The sequence below is a fragment of the Pyrgilauda ruficollis genome, unplaced genomic scaffold (assembly GCF_017590135.1).
Source record: "Pyrgilauda ruficollis isolate IOZ18807 unplaced genomic scaffold, ASM1759013v1 scaffold4, whole genome shotgun sequence".
In the NCBI taxonomy this organism is placed as follows: Eukaryota; Metazoa; Chordata; class Aves; order Passeriformes; family Passeridae; genus Pyrgilauda; species Pyrgilauda ruficollis.
The window spans coordinates 8,647,169-8,664,674 of record NW_024525489.1 but is presented as its reverse complement, the minus strand read 5'-3'; the positions used below and the strand labels follow the sequence as shown (position 1 = coordinate 8,664,674).

The 17,506-nt window shown below is 40.1% G+C and overlaps 1 protein-coding gene across 3 annotated transcripts in view; it reads right to left on the bottom strand.

Moving 5' to 3' along the window:
- The window catches only part of TTC7A (tetratricopeptide repeat domain 7A), a 172,364-nt gene that overhangs the window by 79,374 nt on the left and 75,484 nt on the right, over positions 1-17,506 (bottom strand). For all 3 annotated transcript variants that reach the window (XM_041476948.1, XM_041476949.1, XM_041476950.1), the window contains one exon: positions 12,892-13,052. In XM_041476948.1, coding sequence (XP_041332882.1) covers positions 12,892-13,052 — 161 coding nt within the window. The remainder of the gene's footprint in view (positions 1-12,891; positions 13,053-17,506) is intronic.

Here is a 17,506-nt window from a genome sequence, read left to right as displayed (position 1 = left end):
ACTGTGCAAGGGAGCAGTGACTTCCTCCCTGGAAAATTAATGCTCTTAGCAGTGGTTATGAGGTACAAGAGAAACTGGCAATCAACCTTAATAAAATTTGCTGACTGACCATTGGACTTGATGAGAAAAAATGCCTGGAGCCAGGAAGTGCACCATGTAGAAAACACATCCTGCAGCACTGCAATTTTTTTATTTTATTATATTTTCATCAGCTTAGTTTGATGAGGTTTAACATCCATAAGAAAAAATTAAATATGCTCTCTTTCTTGGCCTTTAATATATTCAGGTTTCACGGAATTTTCTTCTTGTTCTTGTGGGGGATATTTTCAGCTAGACAAACCGCTATTATGGATAATCTTGGAAAAGCAGCTTATGAGATCCCCAGTGAAAACAGGGAGATGACAGAACCTCACTTTTTAAGGTAGTCATCTGCTGCTGATACTCCAGCACAATGTGCCAGCCTGCTCCAGGCCATCTGCACCATTCTCAGCTGTGCTTTTTTCCCTTACTTGGGTAGGGTAAAACAGCCTGGCTTCCCTTTTCTTCAGCTTGAAATCCAGACACTAAGCATTTTCTTAAAAGGCCAACAGCCCACACAGAACCTGCTTGCAAGTGACTGTAAGCACTAAACAAGTGCCAAGGTCAGAAAATACATCCGCTTGTACACTTGCTTTCCTGCAGTAAGCATTGCTCAAGGTTTGGGTCAAGCCAATGATCAGGGATATTTCTACTACAGCACTATTTAGTTAACTTCTGAAATGCCAGATGTAGCCATTTATGCTACTTAGCTTAAGCTTTAAGCAATTTAAATGCTACAGAAGACTGGAAGAGAGTATATCTTCTCTTTCCCTTCCGCCCTCAGAGCTGACACCCTGTACTATTCTTAGTGTGGTGTTAATTTCAGAGTTCACACATCAGAGGAAGCATTTCAAATTTATTCATTCATTTGTGAGAACCTCTACAGGGCTTTGTCCTTAATGACTGAGCAGCACTTTTTTTTTTTCAGCTGTGACATTATTTGCAACCAGTCTTACAGCTTATTACAGCCTCATAAGTGCTTAAGGGCAAATCTGCCCTACCCTGTAAGAAACATGATTTCCTTAAGGTGCTGTTTAGATACAGAATTGCTTCATTGGTTCTTCCCTGTAATAACAGCGCTTACAGTGACACCTAAAACCATGATTTCTGTCTCTTGTATGTCTGGCAACTAATCCCAGACTAATGGCCATGTCTATGTAGGCAAATAATCAGTACCTGCTGGAATACATAATTTTGAGTACTGCTTCTATCTTTTTGTGGCACTGCAACTTTACACTGTACTGTTGCTTAGACTGTCTTAGAGAAAAAATAAATGATAGTTCAGCTGCGATATTTTTTATGCCCAGAATTCCTGGGTTCAGGGTGCAAGTTGCTAAACCATATAAAATGAGACATTTGCTCTGCCATGTGCAGAGGCAAATTAGATGAGATCAGAAGTAGATACTGCCTTATTTAAAATACAGCTTTTGCACCAGAAGTTTGCAGGACATCTAGGTGGAGAAATTAGTAAAGTCTAAGTTAATAACTGATGAATATCAATTAAAAAAACCTTGCAAGGATTAGGCATGTTTTGAGCCAATGAAGTAATTTTTTTCTTTTAAGACTAGACTGACCTCTAGAACATCAAAAATCTGTACTAGAATTCCCTATACACTTTTCAGTGTTGCTATCACAGTTAATGAGCTGAATAAAATCCCACTGCAGCAGCTTATTAAGATACTGTCCTTCACAGCAGCATCACAGGCTTAAATAAAAAACTAACATTGCAGAAGTTTAACATGTTTGCTTCTAAATCACCCCAGAAATTAAGTGAAAGGGTAAATCTTAAGTTAAGCTTGCTTTGCTGTCCTTTCCCTGTGTATCAGTTGAACCTTTTAAAACAATGTCTTGACCCAGATGCATTTTGCTTTTTCTTTCTTTTTTCTTCCCAGTTGGAAGAAATGTAACGGGGCTTTGCTCAAAAGCAGTCTTACACATGCGGGATAAAATCTGTCTGCCAAAACTAAGAAATACACCCTGTCTAGGGCAGTATGGAGAAGGGAAATAACACCAAAGATCACAGGCTTTCAAATGCAAGTTTTCCTGCCCTGCACAACACACATTTGGACACCATTATCCTGCAGGATCTCCCTTCCTCTTCCCCACAGGCATTTTGCACAGGACCATGCCCCTGCTGTGGAAACCCTGACATTTGCAGGTGGCCAGTGAAGCAGCAGGCAATTGCTGGTTGCCACAGAAAAAGAAGCAACATAATTCCAGCGTTCCTACTAGAGCAGGCTTCAATCCCTATTATGTTTGAAAATCATCTGGTGTGAAGGCTCCAAAGAGCCCATATATACTGAATCTCTTTTTTCCTTAAGTGGACTTGAAAAACAAAAACCTTGTTTCAGTTGGCATTTCCAAACTGACAATGTGCAGCCTCTTGATTAAGATGGGACATAGTTTATACCCCTGGCAACAAAGGAGACTCCAGACATTTCCAGCTACTTTAATAGCAGAGCAATGAACAAGAAAATGTACCATCCAGTTCAGTTTCAGAAGAATGTTTTTCAGGAAAAGATAATTTAGTATATGCATATGACTTTTACATATAAGCATATATGAAGTAGCACTAATTCACATAAGCACTCTGGGTGCAAAGAAAACAAAACAAACACAAATCCTTCCAAACAATAAACTCCCAATATTATTGCACACAGCTTTCAACAAATCCTACTACAGAACAGCACTACAGTGGTGGCTCAAAGGCAGCCAGAGTCTCAGCGCTCCCCCTCTCAGGAGCCATTCTTTCTGGAGATGTAGAAAGAGCATAGATTAAAGCAATCCCACATAGATTAAAAATCCTCCAGGGGTGAGATCAGCACAGCTGGATGGCAGCAACATGAACTACCCTAAATGAACACTGGCCCCATGCCACCTACCAGCGGCTTCCTGAGGCACACATTACTGCTAGCTTTATTTTAACACAGTACATGGGGCAGCTAAGCCTTGGAGACTGCTTTGTGCAGGCCAGGAAAATCCCTCACACTCTTGCTCTCAGAGTCCTTGGCTGCTATGCGATGGTATTTACCACCAGTGCTTTGCCTGCTGTGGTGGAGCATCCCCACCTCTTTTCGAGGCTGCACTGCGAAATCTGACTGAAATCAGACTGCATCTGAGAAATCTGGGTTTTACTGATACCCTTGCTGCTGATTTTTAAGCTGTCTCAAGTACTCATTCTTAACACCTGCCTTGCAAAAGCTAGGAGATCCAGGCTACTCAGTGCCCATCTGTCATTTCTGCATCTTTGTCTGGCAAGGAGTTCCATTCCTGGTAGGGCCCCTGGCACGTGCACCTGGGGGTGGGAGATGCTGTATATTCTCCTCAAGTGCCATTCTGCAATGCTGCATCACACTGGCCTCTCAAAGCACTTCTGCTGCAATGGTCTGTGCAAGGCTGGAGAAGACTTAAAGCTGCTCCACACAGCTGTACTGTCGCATCCCTTTGGATCATGCTGGGTTATGTCATTCCTACTGTGCAGTGCTGCACATTTAAACATGACTGAAATGCCAAGAGGAAGAGTTTTCCCTTTTTCTTCCCAACACAGAAAGTACCTACATTTTGAAGATATACAAAATGGCTGACTGATGAAACTCATGGGGCAGGAGGCAGGGCTTCCTCTTTCACCCAGCAACACAGCTCCTTGCCAACTGGTCATTCTCCCGTTCATTACACAGACCGCAGACACATGTATATTCCCAGCTGGGTTCAGACCCCCACTGCACTACATAGCCTACCATCAACGGAAAGACATTTACCTTGTCCTGAGAAAATACAAGAAAAACTACAGGAAAATCTCAAGTCATCACAAGCACCCAGATGGCAGATACAAATGGCCAGACTACAGAAGGAAAAATAAAAGAAAAAAATATTATTAAAAAATGTCCAGGGGTCTACTCACTATGAATTTCGATTCAACTGCTTACTGGTATGAACTTGACTTGAGGTGCTAGATATCAACCTCCTGCCACTTCTCCAGCTGATAGAGACATATGGATTAGAGTTCACTGCATTAATTTCCAACAGTTCACATGTCCAGCCACAGTTCTCAAAAACACAATTCTATGTCATACTTGCATCATTCTGGGTTGAATTTTCTGTTGATATATTAGGAAAAATCTCTGCTAATGACTGTGCCACTTGATTAGGCCATTTAGCACTCCATCCTGATATTCCCTCTTCCTCCTAAAATACAGCCTTATAACAAATTTAATGCCAAATTACATACATAACAGAAAGCTTAAATTCAAGGTTAAAGTGAATAAGGGAAAGTAAAATTATTCATATTATCTCTTTTCTATTGTAAAAATGTTAGCATAATAGGAAATATGTCATGATATTTTCTAAGACATGTTGGTAGCACAGAAGTTCTAGTTTACAATCTCTCTCTCCATAAAACCTGCATTCATCATTATCTTTCCTTAACAGAGACTAAAATATTAAGAAACATCAATAGTGACTAATATCAAATAGTATGACTGTGCCTGCTTACATATTTGGTTCTGCAGAAATTAATGGCAATTGCAACAGAAGCTGACTTCCCATCTAAGATGCAATTATTGTCAATTACTGCAAATATTTCTAAGACAGTGAAGAGCAAGGGCTTTCCCTGTTTTCAGAAGGTAAAAACCACATCTGTGGCTGAAAAATTACCATACTTAGTTTTTGCTCCCTGGTGAGTTCTTCAAAACATCTGAATAAATCCCCCTCCCTCTTCTTTTTGAGGAAAATGCAAATCAAAACATTTTGTGCTCTTCTCATTAGATAAATAAATACTCCTAGGACATTAGAGCAGAAGTCACTCAAGTCTGAAATTTCCAGCTGGAAATAAAAAAGCTAACCCTTTCACTGAATGATCAGAGCATTATACTCTACTCATCTCAAGACAACATAGCTTGACCGCACTGCACCCTTCTTGGAAAGTAATCTCCTGCACTGAAAAACTATTTGCTAAGCATAATATCCATGCCTCTTCATATTTCAGGATCTGCTTTTCAGTAAAGGTTATCAACAGTAATTCTCAGTGAATTCAATTTTTTTATTCTCAAAAACCAACTAAAAAAATACTCTTGATCATCCTTGCATTTGAGACTTCTTAAAGGTCTCAGAAAATTCAGAAAATATTTTCCCATACTTCCTTGGTAATGAGTTTCTGAGAGCCTCAGGAAACAATTTCAGATTATTGTATCTGTGTGTCTGACAGCAGACTTTTCAAAGCCTTCTACTGCATTTGCAGGGTGCCCTGATGAAGGAAGGAATGATGGATCTGACTCCATGTTCTCAGAAGGCTAATTTATTATTTTATGATACTATATTATATTAAAGAACACTAAACTATACTATACTAAAGAATACAGAAAGGATACTTACAGAAGGCTAAAAAGATAATAATAATGAAAACTCGTGACTCTCTCCAGAGTCCCAACACAGCTTGGCACTGATTGGCCAATAAGTCAAAACAATTCACATCAGAAAACCAATGAAACAATCACCTGTTGGTAAACTATCTCCAACCACATTCCAAAGGAGCAAAACACAGGAAAAGTAAATGAGATCATTTTCTCTGAGGCTTCTCAGGAGAAAAATCCAGGGTGAAGGGATTTTTCAGAAAATATGAATGTGACAGCATTCACCTTCACCAGGTGTGAAGCAATGAAAAAACAAGACCAGCTGGGTATTTTGTTTTCTCCTTTATCCATATATTGACAGTGCCTTGAAGGAGTTCAGCAAGGCTCCAAAACCCTGTTTTCTGGCAGAACTGCCATCTGAATTTGCTAACAAAACCTGGCACCCCATTCAGCCCCACTGAATACCTACGTAGCCCCACAGAAGGAGGTGAAAGTTTAGAGCTGGGCTTTCCACACCAACACCACTTTTATTCTTTGGTTCTCTTTTTGACTTCCAGGCAGCAAGTATGCCTTAGGCTCTCCTTGGGATCTCCATGACCCACATCTACCTTTGGAGGTCACAAAATCACCTGGTAGAAACACAGGGATCTCAGTCACTAAGTCCCTTCTCACCTTGGATAACCCCTACATGCACATACTACGGCTAAGCTCCATTTCTAAAAGTTCCTACTGACAATGACTCTGCTGCTCAGATAATACACACATGCTATTTTTCAATATACTTTGGTATCCAGTGTAGACAGTCAGGGCTCCTAAACACTTCCTTTGAATATAAAGCAGAACATGCTGCAGCTGTTCAAAAGAAAATGGCCCTTAGTAGGGAGCAAAGTGTGTGTTGGGGGACTAACTCATTGGTAAGGCAGATATACTGTACTCTGGAGTACAGAACCTGTGGCTCGTAACTCAAATGAGCCATGCTAGTCCTACATTTTTGAATCTATTCTTAAATTCCCTATGTCTGCATTTGCATACCTAGTGTTACCTCTGCAATTAAAAAACAAACATCTAGAAGCACTGCTGCTCACTATAAAGGCCTCAAATGCATGGAGGCAGTAGCCATTTACTCAGATACTAGAGAAAAAAGTTATAATGAAATAAAATTGACTTTTCATCCAGAGGAAAGATTTGAACCATTACTGTTAAGGCTGGAAATCTGCTTGTCTGTTCCTTCTTTTCATACCATACTAAGAAAATTAGTCTGCAGTAGGTTTCTTCTCTAAGCTCCATTTAACTCCTTTTATTCATATCCTGAACCCTGTGCTATAAGGGAATGGAATTCTCTCCAGTTCCCTTTGAATCCAGGCCTGTAATTTTAAGATGGATTGATATGTACACTAACACAAATCCATTCCTGGCACAAACAGACATTATCTAGGGGGATATTTCTTTCCACCACATCAAGTTGGTGAATAAAAGGCTATCATGCTCACCTGCTGAATTTTTGGCTTAGATCAGACTACAACCCTTAGAGAGGCATGCATATGTCAATTTGAATCTGCCAAAAGAGGAATCCAATCTTGGGTACTGTAACTCAAAAACTCATTTTGTTTCTTCATCATGGGGGGTGAGGGGGGCAGTGCTAGAAGTGTGAAAATAAATCCAAACAAGAAAAAATCACTCTAAAACTTCTTAATTTTTTTTTTAGCTCTAGGTATCTGTGTTATCTTTAACAGAAGTCAGAAGACTACCTTAAAGCTCTTCCTTCATATATGTGCCATACAAATACTCGCTATCATTACTAGTTCTACAGAGTATAATCCCAATTATCGCAATACATCACCAAGGTTTTTTTAAGGTTAATTCTATAAAAAACAGAATTGTAACATGCCAACAGAAACAAACATTCTTGGTTACTACAGCAAAAACCCCAGCTCAACCCTACCATGTCCACATCTCCCTTGCTTTAGTGAATCACAGAAGCCTAACACATTTTGTATTCTTGTAGCACAGTACTGTTACATCAAGTACATTCTTCCATTTTTTATTACTTTGTATTATTGGCTGGGGCATCAATAAAGAAATATAAACACTTTTGGGTCACTCTCACCAGCCATGGTGTGAACACACCACTACAAGAAGTCAGCTTACAAAAGCTCCACCCTCAAGAGTTTTGAATATCCTATTTATAAAAGTTGTCTAGCATGATCAAATGCTACAGCCAAAATATTAATCTGTCCTTGCTTTAGATCTTACACCCTTGAGGAATTCAAACAAAACAGTATTCTGAGAATTTTAACAAGCTGTTCTCTCACCAAGATGTACTGACTTCCTTGCCTCCTGCCTGCTGATGAACTGGAATCATATAAATGGGCTGACCTGATTCTCTAAGGCTAAGAGGCCACCACCATTTCCTGGAGAAAAGTGGTAAAACCCTTCCAGGGCATGGAAAGCTGTAATACCTGGGGTTGAGGTGGCAAGGGTAGGTGGCACAACTATCTTCACTTAACAGTGGCAGTGTAGATCAGCCACAACACAAAACCATTGACTGAGGGACAACTGACACTGTGTTCTCCATGGAGATTACAGGCAAGAACACAGATCTACTTTACTGCTATCAACAGTACTGCTGGCCTCTACCAGTGCCCAAAAAGATATGGCTCAAAGAAGGCATGAGTTGTTTATTTTCAACACAAAAGAAAGAGCTTGACAAGCAATGGAAAGAGAATTCAAACTGGAAATGACAGTTTAATCCTGCATTTTGAGATCCTGATTTTACATCAGGGTTGGAGGGGGTTTTTTTGAGGCAAATGGAAGCACCTGGTAAATGACATTGCTTATATTCCACAGAATAGTTCTCCCCACAGTAAGTGTGCACCAGACTACGACAAATAAATCTTGCCACACAATTACTTCACATGGCCTTAATGAAATTAATGTAGCAGTGATGAAATCAAGGACATTTTCTGTCAGCACACCACTCCTAATCTAGAAGAGAACTTTATATTTTGAGGGCTGGCTGTAACAAATAAACCATTTCTGCTAAAACAACACTGACACCACGACAATACGCACAATTCCCCAAGCAGAATTTACTTCCTTTTTTTTAAACACTTTCCAAGATACACATTTAACATTTATTGGTCTTCTGAGCCTTTTTTTCACTCCATTTACAGTAATTACTCTTGTGCTAGCTTTCTGCAGAACAAAAGCACCTGCATTTGACATCTACATTGCTCCAGAATACCAACCCACTTGTTTCTTTTTGAGTCTTTATGTGTAGAACAGCAGCGCTTCCCAGAAGTTTTGTTGTTTCTTTGTAACTAGTTTACAGACTCTGAGAGCAACAGAATAGTGACTTACAGACTAGAAAGAGAAGGAATATTAACATCTGTTCATTTAAGAGAGTTACAACCCCTGTGCAACATGCAGAACCGCCACAGAGACACGATCATTTAACAAAATATTCACCATCACATTGGGCAGCAATTAGATGATGTGACATGCTATGCCAGAGGACTGTATTGTTCTAACATAATGGGGAGCCATCCAGGAGACATGAAACTACCCAGTGAACAACAGAATAGGTTTGGATAAGCAGTCTGGGAGCAATAGAGTATCCATAAAATTGATACGCTATTTCCAACTTTATACTTGGTATAGACATTAATTTTTTTGCACTGCTGGAAGCTAACCAATTAAAGCTAAAAGATGACCAGAGAGCAAAACAGTAATCTGGAAGAGGGGCTGAATTAGGAAGACAAAAACACTTTTATACAAGCAAAACTGGAAGGAGGAAATCTTACTAGCTGAAAATAAAGGACATGTTAAGCTCTGTGGTGGATTCTGCAGGCTGCTAGACCCATGGGACTTCTGCATGGAACACTGTGAGGTGGATACAGATTTTAAAAAACAAAATTTCTTTCAAAATAAACAATGAATTACTTTAAGAAGATCATCTGGAGGGCAAAGGAGTGCTCACTAACACAACTTCTCCCCTGAGACAAGCCTGTGAAGGTAATCACTGCCAGACTCAGGTAGAACACTACCCAAAGGCTGGCCTTTGAGTTGGAAAAAAATTACAGGAACCCATCATCAGAAAGGTTTATGGTTAGCATTACTGACCTGGAGGAGAGGCGCCTGATGCTAACAGGAGTCTTCTTACTCAAATGTGCTGAAGACAGTCCTTTCAAAAATATATACCAAAGCCAACTGTTGGTACTACATTCATTTGCTTCTTTTAAAAGCATACCATCATGGACAGGATGTAAAATCACTAAATTTTATCTTGGGCAGTCTCACCCATAGAGAGGTGTCAGCAGCTTTTCAGATGATACCTTCCTTGTAAAGGTTGCTATTTCTATCTTTTATGGTCATGGCAAGACAGTGTATTTCTTCTGGCTCAGCCCAGCTTGCAATACGTTCAGCATAGCTGGCTCTCATTCTTCTTTTATAAAGTCTTCCTCTGTCATTGCCTGACAGTACATTCTAGTGTTCAAATCCAGCCAGTCATTCACTGACTGGAATGTAATGGATTTGTTACTACATGCCACCTTTCAAGAAGCCATCTTCCTAGGTTCATTTTGTGCCTTTTGGACATCCAGCTCTTCAATAGCTCAGTCCAAACCACTGCATCTTTCACTGTATTCAGTGCCTACATTTCACATCCCTCCTCCCTGAGCACCACATCAACCTCTGAAATGTGCAGTAAATGTTTAAACACATGAACAAGGGGCACTTGCAGACATATTTGGGTCAGTATCATGAAGTTCATGAAGTTCAAAGGATGTTATATGTTAGCTGAGCAATGCAGTATATTTTTTCCAATTGCTTCAGCCAACAGCCAACTACATGAACTATCCTAAAAAAATTTATTCTTTAAAATTTGCAATGAAAGGATTTAATATAAAACAAAAAAAGTAGCAACTAACTAATTTTAATTACATACAGAAACAAGGGAAACAGTATGAGATGGCTGTAGTTTGGGTCAGCTAAATCCTTAGTTTTTCCATCTTACACTTTCTTTTATTTAGGATATACATCTAGGTAATGCTTCTGGGTTTTTTTTCCTGCCATCTACAGAGTCCTAAGGTCCTTTAATGCAGCTTTCATCATCTTTTCTTGATACATGCCATCAAACTGTGCTTCCAAAAAGAGATGTCATTAGGAAGGGAGCCCCCAGGCACCACATTACACAGCTGCCTGGTTCATATAAATGCGAATTGGGAAAAATAATCAACCATTTTTAAATACAGCTTTAAAATCACGCAGTTGAACTTGCCTACACTATTTACATGAAACATCTTGTAGTCATTCCATACAGTAGTAAAATTAGCATTTTTCTATAAGGCAGTAGCAATTGGAGACACACAATAGCATCAGGTTTTTGTCCCTTCGAAGAGGTTTTACAAAGCAGTAAAACCCTTCTAGCATACACTGCACTAGAAAGCCTGAAATGGTTTCAAATTTGGTACAAATTATAGATGTACTCTGTTATTCTTGCTTTTCCCCTCCTTACTGGATTCCCATTCCTTTTTTCAGAAACACTTGTTTAAATCTATTTTTTTTAGCTTTTATTTTTTTTCTTGCCTTGCAACTCTGACTTTCTTTCTCCATTCCCTCACTCATGAGTTATTTGCTGGCTGGTTAAGAGAAAGACCCACATGGAGACAGGGCAGTGACACAGCAGAGGCAAGAAGCCAGCCCCTACTCCTCCATCCATGTGTACCTGAGAATGAGTCTCACTGTCAGCCTTGTTACACAACCCTGTGCATGCAAGGAGCAAAGAGGGGCCCTTCCAAGGGCACACACTTTAGCAAGGTTGTGTCTAGGAGCAAGCATGAACCTGGGCCTTCACTACCAATACTAATTGTTTCTATCAAAAACAACCTAATCTGCTACTTCTTAGCAAAGGTCTTTGTGCACATCAAAATTTGCACTCACAGAAACATAAGAGATAATAGTCTTTTCAGGAAATCAGATTATCAGACAGCACAAAGGAAACCACCCAGCAGCCCTCCAAGCTACTCTGCATACAATGCTTGCTATGTTTTGTCCTCCCCTGAAACATAAATAATCAGTCACTGCTGGGGGAAAAGATCCAGGACATGATGGACCAGTTGGTCAATCGGACAAGGCAAACACTCCTCTCCTGAAATAAACAACCTCTTCCTCCGTCTTGTGTATCATTAGGTGTTTTTGTAGTCTTCAACAAACATCTGATCTCCAACTGTACAATGTGGCTGTACAATTGTAATGTTGGCTGTATGAGGGGTTTTTACTTTGTTTGTTACTTTAAAACCCTAAAATACAGTTCAGCAGCCACTGGGATATTTCCTGCTTCAGTCATACCCATGTTCACAATCTAAGAGTAGAGCTGGCTTCATTTTTAAAAGCGTTTTCATTACTAATTTCCACTTAATTCTCAAAGAAATGCAGTCTTAGCTCCTCATATACACAAAGTAACTAACCTCAAAAACACAGGCAGAAAAGCTATTTTAAATGGCAACACATAGTTTGCAATAAAAACATTATATGCTGATACAGTGCTGAAAGATCCTAAAGCATTCAAGCTCACATTTACACAGACTCAATCTTCCTATGACCTGCCTTTGTTCTGTTTCGACAAATTCCACTCAGCTTCTGGACTAAACCTATGGAGGCTGCTCCCTCTTGCTACTGAGAATGCAGGCTATGTGAAGACAATGATGCACAGGTTTAGAACACTATTTGAGCACAGGCAATTCCAAATGAAAGCTGGTTTTCCAGCAATAGGATTTTCTGCAGTTTGGCTGAGAAACTCAGCTAGTATGAAATCACCAGAGAATGCTACAGTAGCTTTAATTTTTGCACAGAACAGACAAATTCATTGTTTTGAAAGGTCATGACAGTAAATTGCATGGAATTCAATTTACCTCCCTCAGATGGATGAGGATCTGAGTCAAACACAGAACAGTGGAAGCCTTTGGCTCCAAGAAGTCTGTGCTGATTCAAACCTACTCCCAGGCAGGCAAATCGTCCTTCCTCTCAGCTATACATTATCACAGCTTGTGATTTTCAACTGATCTTTTTCCCCAGCTGTCATATTGCAGTAAATTGTGTCATGGATGAGCATCAAAACGATGGTCATTGCAAGAAAAATTTGTTTTTAACCAGGGAGTTACCAAATATAAAATTACTTGTGATACAGACACTGTCATAGTTGTCTCACGCTCATTTCTCCACATCTAAAGTGAAATACAAAAAACTACAGGAAACAACACCATCAGGACAATACAGAAAGACAAATACTGGAATAGAAAGCAACTGTAAGGATTACAGAAAGACCATGAAGACAGCAAGTAAAAGAATACCTTCCCCAGGAGGAGAGTGACACACCTGTAACAGCCTCCTTGTGTATAGCTGAGAACAACAGCTAGTGAGCAGTTCATTCCTGACTGGATGCTTGGCACCAGGGAACAACTCTTACCTAAAGCTTTCTGGGTATTCAACAACAGCCATGTTGATAACATCCAGTGCATGCTGATAGTGCTTCTGTGCAGAAAAGAGGAGGGCCAGTAGATGAAGTGAATTCATGTCATCTTTGCACAGTTGCAGGGCTTCTTGAAGATAGTCTATAGCATCTGAAATCTAGGAGATGGGGTAGAAATAGCAAAAGAACACATTACTCTTTCAGTCCTACATTATACCTCAAAAATAAGAACAAATAGAGTAAATAGAAATTTTGAAGAAATTCTGCTTAGGCACCTTCTACTATCAAAACAGGCTGCCAAAATTAACAGACTGCAGTGCTTGAAAAAAACCTACACATTCTAGAGAAAGAAGTCTGCAGCATTACTAAATCACTGCTTATAAACAAGAGCAGCAGACCTGATCCCATCAACCCCCTCATCCTTTGGCATGGTGATTCTATGATGTAAACATATCCACCACAGATGCCCAACTCTCAGCTCCATTTTCTAGGATGAGTGGCTGGCTCTTCACCTGGGGGTGAGCACTGCACATGTCTGCTGCATTTTGTCTCTCATAAAGGCTGCACAAAGCCCTTCATGATTTGGATCAAGAAAATAAAAATCAAATTTGAATATTCAAGGGTAAAAGAGTCAAAATTTAAAATGCTGTCAGAAAAAGAAATATATTTGCAAGCAGTGATGTAAAGAGCAGTCCCTGACAGTCACAGCAGCATCGTGTTATTAGAACCAAGTCTCACTTGGCAGAAAACTTAACATCTATAATGAATTCAAGTCTATCACACACTCTTTGTGATCCAGTACACTATTTTAGGCTATCTGTTCAAAAAGGGAACTTAGCAGATTTTCTTTTGTTTGTTTGCTGGTAAGTTTTATGTAGAGGCTTTTCTTTAAGATTCTCTAGTGTCTGAAATTACTGAATTTATGAAATTACATAAATCATTTCTGTGGCTCTGGAAATCTGCAGAAAACAAAGCATAAAAGTGTATAAATGTCCCTTCCTCACGTATGCTTTCCTGCTCCTTCTCTTAGTGGATGGAGAATGTAGTTCCTTCTTTTCTACTATGAGAACTTCCCACCTAGCAAAGCTTTACAGACATTCTTCTACCCTGGCATACTAGCACTGTCAAATTCCCACTGCCTCCACAGACCTCTCACAAAACCAAGTAGCACGTAACTAAGGAAAGCAACAATGGCACTGCCTGAAGCTACAACAGAGGTGGTTGATTATCTAAAGCCCAGGTATCCTTCTGAGAGTAGTGTATATTCTGTTCATAGGACAGCTTCATCCTAATGTCCAAGTGACATTTCTCTCTTGCTGTGCACACATGAGCCATGGTACTTAACTACTGTATTACTGGTGACTCCATGCAAGCCTGGAGATCAGTGTGACTGCTCCAGACATAACCCCAAACTGGCATCTGGCCCACAGCATCAAAACTGCTGAAATGTCCTGGCTTGGATTCAGACTGGGATACATGACTGATTGCTCAGCTTTAATGAATTACTGCTTGTCAGGGGAGCTACTTTAACTACATGTGTTATTAAAGCCTACTGCAAAGGTAAACATGTTGGCTTAATCATCCATGTTCCCTCAGCAGTTTACTAGAACACATTTTCAAACAATATAAAAATTCTAGCAATGACAAGACAACTTGGAGCCAGGACCAGACAGTGGTGGGCCCAGATCTGCTTGCCCACAAAGTTCTTCAGTAGATATACCACAGGTATATAAATTTGACTTGATAAAACAAAGCTGCTGTCAAGACTTCTTGCACTCAGGACTAAAAACCCCTTTTATTTCCTTCTATTTCTCTGTCTCAGAGCTGCACAAGTGCTCATAAAGAAAATACAAGTTTGGGGAAAAGTTCATTAGAAAGAAAACCTGCAAATCAAACAACTGGAGGAGACTTGGAGCAACCTCGTCCAGATGATCCTGCTTTGAGCAGGGATTGAACTGGGTGATCTCTAAAGGTCCTCTTCAAATTATTCTATGATTAAGACTTGGGAAGGGGATCCTAATTTGCTAGTATGAATCAGGCAAAGAATAACACTTGCAACTAATGCCTTTACTGAAAGATAATTCAAAATTGTAAGGGACCTTACTCATGTGTGAATATGCAAACTGAGACTTCGCTTTATGTGTTGAAAATCACTTAGGATCAAACTGCAGGTAGGCCCATACCCCTATCAGAGGCTGGCCATCCCAGAAGCTCTCTGACTCTGTTGCAACATATATAAAACACAGCAGAAAAAAAGTGAGTTGTGGTCACTCCTGCAAACCTGTGTCTGCTGGACAGGCAGCTACATACTGCTGAAAGAAACGCCATCTAAAGTAATTCTGTTCTGCAGCATGGGACCTGCAATGGCTACATCTCATTTCAGCGCTTCCCTCTAGTACCATCAGAGTCACAGGCAATGGCTGGCTTTGAAAATTAATCATGCTTCCCTGGCACCTAATTTATTAACTTGAGTCCAAAAAGACTCCTTAGTGCTGTAACAACATGAGTAGCCTACACAGTACTGCTGCATAATTAGAAACAGTGGACAAAAATAATATGAACTCTATGCCTTTACAGAAAGTATTATGTGAAGCAACAACCTGCAACAGACCACATGCAATGAAATACAAACTAAATTTCCAGATCAACAAAAGCAAGATACTTGGCAGCAGTCAACACAAACTTCTTTTGAAAGATGGATTTTTATTTAAGTAACTATATAATTTGAGAAAGATGGAAGCCGGTGCCACCCCAGATGACACCCTGAAACATCAGGGCTTTATCAGAGGCAGGCTGCCAGTTTAAAATTCCCTACAAGTACTGCACTTTAAAATAATCTTATTTCAGCTGGACTGCAAGTCTAAGTAAGGTCTACAATTAGAAGAAGTTACAGTTCCCTGATTTATCATTCTGTTAAGAAATATACCACATGTTTCGCATGGCACACAGGTATCTTCACATGACACTGATTAGGAAGCAAAGATGCTGCAGTAGGCCAGAAACAGCATCTTGCAGCATTACCAAAATAATGCCACAACATGGATTGTTCAGGCTGCCTCTTATATAGTAGGATTTATTTCAGTAATGCTACATGTCTCCTTAAAAACAATGCTGGTACGTCACAATTATAGGTATAAAAAGGAAAACAGAGTGAGTGTATTTCTAACAGTCGAATGAACTTGGATATTTGAAATGGTAAATGAAACAGGAACCCTTAAGAGGAATTTTCAGGCCTTATAATTTCACATCAGTTGACAGTTACACTTAATTAACCATTACAACTACCCACTCCATCTCTTTTTATAGCATGGAAAGGAGAAAGCTTTACTGACTGGCAAGCGCTTCCATTGAAAACAGACTTGCTACAGTTCACCAGAACCTCAGGAAAGCAGGTATACATCTATGGGTTATTACTTAGTTCTTCCTACAAGTCATTCTTGATCACCAGAACAATCTAGGCTGGGATGTAGGCAGAAAAGCAGCATGTTGCTGTTCAGCAGAGGAGGCAGTTGATGGTCTGGGAAAAAGACAGACCAGAACTACCTACATCCAAGCAGTCACTGAAAGAAACACCTCTTGAATACCTCCTAAAACAGAGCTCCTCTCTTTGGGCAGACAGCAGTCTCTTCTCCTTGAAAGCAAACAAAAACTGGGCAAAACGGGTGAAATATTTTCTCTAGTCTCTTAACTGATGTTTATCTTAGCTGTACATCCAGACACTTGGGAAGGAAGTAGGTGTTTTCTGGATAGTGCCACTTGAAACTTGAGGTCTGTTGGAAGTCCACAGGAAACTGGTGAGACTTGCAGTGCTCAGCTGCTGACCCTTAGCCATCTTTCCCTTCCCATTTTCATGAAAAGAAAGGTTAGATCTAAACAAGTATTAAAATGGCATGATGGCTATATATGTTGTTTTTACATATTCAATACTGATTTACATGGCAGTCAAGGTCACAAACACCACCACCCTCAAAAAAAATGGATTCAACACAAAATTAACAAAAGTGCTGCTGACTCTAGAGAGTCATTTCCATAGAAACTGGTCTGCTTTTTAAAAAACAAGGCAATGCATTAAAATCAGTGAGCTTTAAAATGTTCATTCTACCTTGTTTTTGCTGATCCAAGTGCTGTTGCCACAGAAACAGGAAAAAGCAGCCGAACCAGCCACTGTGAGTTGGGAGCTACAAGTTTCATTTGTCGCTGGGCTCTGCCAGCTGCCAGCCAGGCACTGCAGGCGGAGATATCCACTGCAGCAGGTACAGACCATGGCCTCCTGGCACTTCAGCTCAGGGGGAAAACCAGACTGAGAGACCCTCCTCACAGAACCGGTTATTCTACACTGTGTTGCTGAAAAATCCACTAAAACACTCTGGGGCTGATGTAGACCCTCCAAGTCTTCCCAGTGACTCCACACGTATGAAGCTCATTATCATCATTTTTTATCTTGGTTGCTGGTGGTTTCAAATGCCAACTCTGCATGAACCTTTTATAACCATACCTCCTCTGTCACATCCTCATCTCATGTCAGAGGGATGCTTATGTTTTTCCATTTCCCCTTTGCCTTGCCCAGTGGTGCCAGAGATAAGTACTACTGGAAATATTTTACAGCCTCCAA